Raw genomic sequence first — 6,961 nt, 5'->3', positions numbered from 1 at the left:
GCCTCCCCCGTGACAAGATATTCACATTCACGCCCCAAACCTGCTCCCCTTTCCCAGTACCATCACTGCGGGGGACGGCTCTCCACCCGCACTTTAGTTCTGTTTCCCAGCTTGCCGTCCTAGGTCCTTGGGCTGCAGGCTTCTGAGCTGCATTTGAGCTGCACACGCCACCGGACACGCATCCCGACGCCCGAGTCTCCTCTCGGACAAGGAGCCTGACTCCCCAGGCCCGTGCCCTGGGGCGGCCCGTCTGTCCGCTCAGCAGGCACTGGGCGGGGCCTCCCTCCCCCACCCTCTCGGGCTCTTGGAGAACTTTGCCCGCCTCCCCACCTGGAAAGTCAACAGACAAAGCGACCCAGGGCCTCGCCATGGCTCCTCGGCTCCGGGGGCTGGCCCTCCTCTGCCTTCTGCTGGGCCTGCGGGGTTCCCTGGTGGCAGGTACGCGAGGGAGGTTTCCCCATTCACCCAGCGGAAGGGCAGCCGACCCCCCAAAGCCGGCCCATGTGCTGGGCGCTCCTATTTGCTGGCAGCTCTGCTCTGATCTGCTCTCCTTCCGAGAGGCAAACGGTGCCCAGGGCCTCACCCAGCATTTGGAGGAAAGGCTTCGGGGAATTATTTTCCAGACTTTTGGGAGCCATGGCGTCCGCCGGCCACAGTGGGCGCCCCCCGCCTGCTGCCAACGCCCCCCCACCCCCTGGCACAGGATCTGGGGCTCAGGGGTGCCTCTCTCACTCTGCTCTCTCGGCCTCTCGGTGGGGGGCTGGTGCGAGGGACGGTGTGGGGACGCCGGACCGTGATGATCTGCCACCACGCCAGTGACCCCTGCACCCCGTCCTCACAGACGCTGGGAGGCCTGAGCCGGTTAACACGGGGACGGCTCTGTGAGCTGTCATCGTGACTCTCCAGCCCCGAGGGGCGGCCGAGGTGGGAACCAGGCACCGACACTGTCCCGTAAAGTCCGGCTCACGTCGTCCCTCAGATCCCACGGCCAGACTCTGGGGTCCGAGAGGCAGAGCTGGTGCCGCCGTGGTCCCTCCTGCTTGTCTTCTTTTTTCACTTAATATCGCACCTTCTTAAGCATCACGGGGCACCATCGTTTATGCTTCAGATTGTCTCCAGCTTTCCTGATGGCTGGGTCTCTGCAGGTCTCAGAGCATTTCCTTGGGATAAACTCCTAGAAGGGACCAGGTCAAGGGCGTGAACGTGTTGCGATGACTCACTGAGCACATTGCCTTCCTCCGGCACATAAAGCTGTGCAGTGCTCCCATTGCAAACTCAGCCAGGCCTGTGGACAGGAGCCCTCTGACTCCCATTACCTAGCAGAAGGGATGGTGGGAACACTTCCTGTGGAGGGCGGGGTGGGGGGACGGGAGGCTGTGGGTCCCCCCGGGCGTCCAGCGTCTCACGGCCCGCCCTCCAGTCTTTGTCTCCCAGGAGCAAGCCCACAGTGTCCTGCACAGGCTCCGGCGCGCCAACTGGTTGCTGGAGGAACTGTGGCCTGGATCCCTGGAGCGCGAGTGCAGGGAGGAGTTCTGCTCCTTCGAGGAGGCCCGGGAGATCTTCCAGAGCAAGGAGAGGACGGTGAGCTCGCCTGGGGCCAGCGGGCATGCGGCGGCCACCCCGTGGTTGTGAAGCCTGCTTTGATTCTCACGACAACCCTGCGAGTTTTACTTCATTGGCCAAAAGATTCCGCGGGAATCCCTTTTACTGATGGGGCCTCTGCGGTCGGCAGAGCCTCTGCGGTCGGTCCCGCTCAGCGGGTGACTGGACAGTCGATGCAGCATCCGAGGAGGAACTGGGGGCTCAGGGAGCGGGAGTGTCTTGTCCGCGTTCACAGCTCGGACGTGGCACAGCTAAAGCCTGGGGATCCTGACTTGGGCGAGGAAACCTGTGACCTCTGGTGGCCTTAGCAATGGCGGGTGGATATTAGGACAGAACTCGCTTCCCCTGGATGCACCCACCTCGCCTCCAGAGGAGAAAGTCTGGCTTTCAGAGCCCATCACGAGGGCCAGGTCAGAAGCCCCCCAGCCCGCCAGCTCCTTCCGCAGGGCCATATGCACTGCCTCTGGCGCACGCCTGCGTCACGCACCTTCCTCTTTGCTCCCTCAGAATCAGTTCTGGATTTCTTACAACGGTGAGTACGTGCCCGGCCGACGTGATCTACCCGCCAGCCCCTCTCTCGGCATCCTAACTCTGACTTGCCCACAGACGGGGACCAGTGTGCCTCCAGGCCCTGTCAGAACGGGGGCTCCTGCGAGGACCAGCTGCAGTCCTACCTCTGCTTCTGCCTGGATGGCTTCGAGGGCCGGAACTGTGAGACAGGTGAGGACAACCGGGGCCCCCGGGGGGGCTGCTGAGCACGGCCTGGGGGGAGGTTGGCCTCCGTGACCTGGAAGGGCCTCAACCTGAGAGTCTCGGATCTGGTGTTCTCAGGTGCTAATTCTTCCACTTGTGATGCCCTGTCCCCTTCTGGGCTCCCGGCACTGGGAAATTCTGACGCACCCGGAGGGGCCCGGGGAATCACTGCATCTCCGTCAGCTCCACACATCCCCATGGCGAGGTGGTTGGGGAAGCTCGGCCTTCCCTACTTGCTGTCACAAGGGTAGGCCCAGTATTACAGTATCACACAGCTCAGGGCTCCCCAGACCACCCTCAGCGTCAGTCATCTGCTAGGCCAGCGTGCTCTGAAGGCCGACACAGGCACGGTTACAGTTACCACACGGAAAGGATATGGGTTCAAACAGCCGAGGGGCCAGTGTGAGCTCCCAGCGGCTTCTTCCCGGGAGCCCTGTGGACGGTGTTCTGTTCTCCGAGACCATGTGGGACAGAACTTACAGAGACTCACCCACCAGGGACGCGCCCACAAGCCCCAGTGTCCTGAGGTCCCACTGGGGCTCAGGCACAAGGATGTGGCTGACCCCCACGTCCAGCCCTTCCAGGGGTCGCGCTGATGCCAGGTGGCCCCAGGCCCCCAGGAAAACAACACACTTATCAGGCAGCTCAAATTAAAGTGGACAACGTCATCAGGGGGGCAGTCACTTCCTGGGAGCCCTCCCCACCTGTGAACATTCTGATGCCACCTAGCTCGTCTCAAAGGACCACGGTCAAAGAGGGAGGGCAACGGCCAGGGAGGAGGGTCCCCGCCGGTCACCTGGGGCTTGGGTGCTCAGCGGTCCTGGTGTGAATTCACCTCCAGGACAGGCCCTGGACTTGCAGAGCGAGCCAAGCCCGTGTCCACAACAAAGCTCCCTTTTCCAGAGGCAGGTTGGCCAGCGGCCAGCCCGGGCAGCTCCCCGGGGCACCAGGCCCCGGCTGCAGACCAGCCTCCTGGCTCTGACTGCTCGCGGGCAGGCCTCCGATTGAGTCGGACTCGTCCACCGTCCCCAGGGGCCTCTGCTTTCCCCAGCCCGGGAGGGATGACGTTGTGGAGGCCACAGCGTGCCAGCCCCGCATCCCCACTGGCGAAGCTGCTCAGACGTGGGACCCTGCCCCAAACTCCAGGTCGTGCCCTTCTGGGTCAGTCTGCGGAGTGGGCTGGTGCCAGGCTATCCCTGGAGCCGGAAGCTGGGCGCCACCTTCGTGCAGAACACAGCCCCTGGCCCAGGCCTGCTTGCCCTGACCGGGGCCCCCTGTCGGCCACGCCCTCTGCCCTCAGACAAGAAGAGCCAGCTGATCTGCCCGAATGACAACGGTGGCTGTGAGCAGTACTGCAGGGATGACGCGGAGGCTGGGCGCACCTGCTGGTGCCACGAGGGGTACGCGCTCCTGGCGGACGGGGTGTCCTGCACGGCCACAGGTAACAGGTCCTCGGGGACCAGGTCTAGGGCTGGTGGTTTCATTGTCCTGATACACGTCTCCCCGTTGGCTACAAGATGGGGTGCGGGGAAGCATAGCATCACTGAGCATCTACCAGGCACTGCCGGCGCGCTCTGCGCGTCGCGGCAGAGGGGAAGCTGGGGTGGAGGCGGCCGCCCCGCCCCCAGAGCAGGAAGGGGCCACGGTGGGCGGGGCGGAGCCCCGGAGCCGGGGGGAGGTGCAGAAGGCGGCGCTCGCTGCCCACCCCCGCTCCCCGCGCAGCACCACACCCAGTGTCTGTACTGACGGCAGCACGGTTCTGGATTCCAAGTCTCTTCAACGGCAAGCACTTCTGGGAAAATGGAAAACGTCTCCAAACCAGCCTAAAGGCGACGGGGCTGCAGCCCCCAAAGCTGACCCCACCCCCAGCCCTGCGTCTCTCCAGAGGTGGATGGACCCAGCCTTGTCTAGGAAGCCTGAAACTCAGCTGCCGCCTCTAAAGGCTTTCTTTTCTGGCCTGGGGCTTTCCTGGAGCAGGAAGGAAAACTTAGAGCCCGTCAGAAGAGCAGCCCGATTGTCTGAGATGCCGGTCACCTTACACAGCTTATCCTTTACACCTTTAGTGACCTCAAGCTGCACGTCTTCCCCCCTTGGAAAATGCGCGGGACCCAGTCTCCAGGACCCTGGGCCATCTGCTTCCCCGGCAGCTCCCGCAAGGGCCTGCCGCAGCCCCGGGCAGGACCAGAGGCGCAGCCGCCCGTCCGCAGGGCCCCTGGCCTTTCTCACCAGCACCCCACACATCCCCACGTCTTGCCGGATTTGTTTTACACAGCTGAATATCCGTGCGGAAAAATACCTGTTCTGCAAAAAAGAAACGACAGCAACCCCCAAGGCCGAATCGTGGGTGGTCACGTCTGCCCCAAAGGGGAGTGCCCCTGGCAGGTAAGGCTCCAGGAGCACTGGGTCGAACGTGGGTGACGATCCCGGGCATGCACAGAGCAGTCCAGCCCCGGCGGGCCCACCGTCTGGCCACTCCCTTAGCTGGATGGAAACGGCCTGTAAAGCAGCCCCCATCCGGGGTGCACGGGAAAGGGGGGCCCCCCCATCCGGGGTGCACGGGAAAGGGGGGCCCCCCAGGCAGCCACGACGGGAACGCGAGCTTCCAGCATCTGCTGTGCCCTTGTCAGGCCATGCTGAAGCTGAATGGGGCGCTGCTGTGCGGGGGCTCCCTGCTCGACACTGTCTGGGTGGTCTCCGCAGCCCACTGTTTCGACAGACTCAGAAGCTGGAGGAACCTGACAGTGGTGCTGGGTAGGTTGCGGGGCGCCTCCTTCTCCGGGAGACGATCCTTGAATGATAACCGCGGGGCCAAGATTTGGGGCTTCCACGACCAGTGACCTTCCCCACAAAGAGAAGTGGCAGCGTCTGGGCAGACCCCATACCCACAGCGCCGCTGTGGCCACCCCCTCAGCCTCTCTGCCACGCAGATGCGGCCCTGGGGTGACGCTGCTCCCGCCAAGGTCCCCGAAGGGGTGCCCCACCCAAGGCTGCGCTGCCCGGTGGGTTTAGGGGACGACGAGGACCCCAGGAGGGCCAGGCCCCGTCTGGAAGAACCAGGCGAACGGGGCACCCTCTCCTCACCCAGCCACGGCTGCCCGCCCGACCCCCTCACCTGCCTCCAGCACCTCGGGGCCATATCCGCCCCGACTCACACCCACGCCGACCCCCCGGCAGCCCCAGGAGGCTGCTCGCCCACCGGGGGTGGGGGACGCAGGGCCCCTCCTGCCCGACAGGAGACACTGGCCCGGGAGGCGAGGCGGGGAGTGAGTGGACGGTCCGCCCCCGCCCCCGCCGCAGGCGAGCACGACCTCAGCCAGGACGAAGGTGACGAGCAGGAGAGGCAGGTGGCGCAGGTCATCATTCCCGACAAGTACGTCCGGGGCAAGACGGACCACGACCTGGCCCTGCTGCGCCTGGCGCGGCCCGTGGCCCTCGGCGACCACGTGGCGCCCCTCTGCCTGCCCGAGCGGGCCTTCGCGGAGCGGACGCTGGCCTTTGTGCGCTTCTCGGCCGTCAGCGGCTGGGGCCAGCTCCTGGAGCGCGGCGCCACGGCCCTCCGGCTCATGGCCGTGCACGTGCCCCGGCTCCTGACCCAGGACTGCCGGCAGCTGTCGCGCCGGAGGCCCGGCGGCCCCGTCGTCACTGACAACATGTTCTGCGCCGGCTACACGGACGGCAGCAAGGACGCCTGCAAGGGGGACAGCGGGGGCCCGCACGCCACCCACTTCCAGGGCACCTGGTACCTGACGGGTGTCGTCAGCTGGGGCGAGGGCTGCGCAGCCGCCGGCCACTTCGGCGTCTACACCCGGGTCTCCCAGTACACGGCCTGGCTCCGCCGTCTCATGGGCTCCCCACCACCCTCGGGGGGCCTCGTCCGGGCCCCGCTGCTGCCCTAGCACCCGCCCCGCAAATAAAGCCGTCGTGTGTGCCCGGTCTTCCCGCGCCAAAGCCGGAAATTCTCCTGTGGTTCTTGGGGCGGGGGAGGGGGAAGCGGAAACAGAGACGGAGAGACAGAGAGACACAGAGAGGAAGACAGGGAGACTGACAGACAGAGAGAGACTGAGGGATGGAGAGACAGAGAGAAACCTGAGGGAGATTCTGAGCAGCTGGACAGAAAGAGAGACTGAGTGTCAAAGAGGCAGACGGGGCGGGGGGGGGGGTAACGACAGAAGGTGGCACACTGGGCAGAGCACGCGGGGGCTGGGTGCGCCAGGCCAGCAGCAGGGGCGCGAGTGTCCACCCCCAGTGACGTGTCCACCCATGGTGACGGTGCCGCTTCCCCACACGTTTGTCTCTCACTCAAGCGTTTCATCTTCATTGCAGATAAACTGTTAGCATCCGCCACTCACTGTGCTGAATATCCTTCCGGATCTTTTCTTTTCTTTTTATAAATTTATTTATTTTTGGCTGCAGTGGGTCTTCATTGCTGCGCGCAGGCTTTCTCTAGTTGAGCCGAGCGGGGGCTACTCTTCGTTGCGGTGCGTGGGCTTCTCACTGCGGTGGCTTCTCTTGTTGCAGAGCATGGGCTCTAGGTGCACGAGCTTCAGTAGTTGCGGCACGTGGGCTGTTGTTGTGGTTCACGGGCTCCACAGTGCAGGCTCAGTAG

General features: G+C 64.6%; 1 protein-coding gene across 2 annotated transcripts; it reads left to right on the top strand.

Annotated features, from left to right (window-relative positions):
• The first annotated feature begins 365 nt into the window (after positions 1 to 365).
• Positions 366 to 6,303, top strand: F7 (coagulation factor VII). 2 transcript variants are annotated; one of them, XM_027115793.1, is made up of 8 exons: positions 366 to 438; positions 1,421 to 1,581; positions 2,110 to 2,134; positions 2,209 to 2,322; positions 3,656 to 3,796; positions 4,628 to 4,737; positions 4,983 to 5,106; positions 5,653 to 6,303. In XM_027115793.1, exons 1-8 carry the CDS (start codon positions 369 to 371, stop codon positions 6,249 to 6,251), a joined length of 1,344 nt encoding a protein of 447 aa, XP_026971594.1. In that variant the 5' UTR covers positions 366 to 368; the 3' UTR covers positions 6,252 to 6,303. The 2 variants fall into 2 exon arrangements, with proteins under 2 accessions (XP_026971594.1, XP_026971595.1); XM_027115794.1 differs by lacking the exons at positions 366 to 438; positions 1,421 to 1,581; positions 2,110 to 2,134; positions 2,209 to 2,322; positions 3,656 to 3,796 and having other exon boundaries at positions 4,080 to 4,737; positions 5,072 to 5,106.
• The last annotated feature ends 658 nt before the right edge of the window (positions 6,304 to 6,961 follow it).

The sequence above is a fragment of the Aethalodelphis obliquidens genome, unplaced genomic scaffold, assembly GCF_003676395.1.
Source record: "Aethalodelphis obliquidens isolate GAN/ISIS:26980383/991018 unplaced genomic scaffold, ASM367639v1 scaffold15, whole genome shotgun sequence".
Classification (NCBI taxonomy): Eukaryota; Metazoa; Chordata; class Mammalia; order Artiodactyla; family Delphinidae; genus Aethalodelphis; species Aethalodelphis obliquidens.
This window is presented reverse-complemented; position numbering and strand designations above follow the sequence as displayed.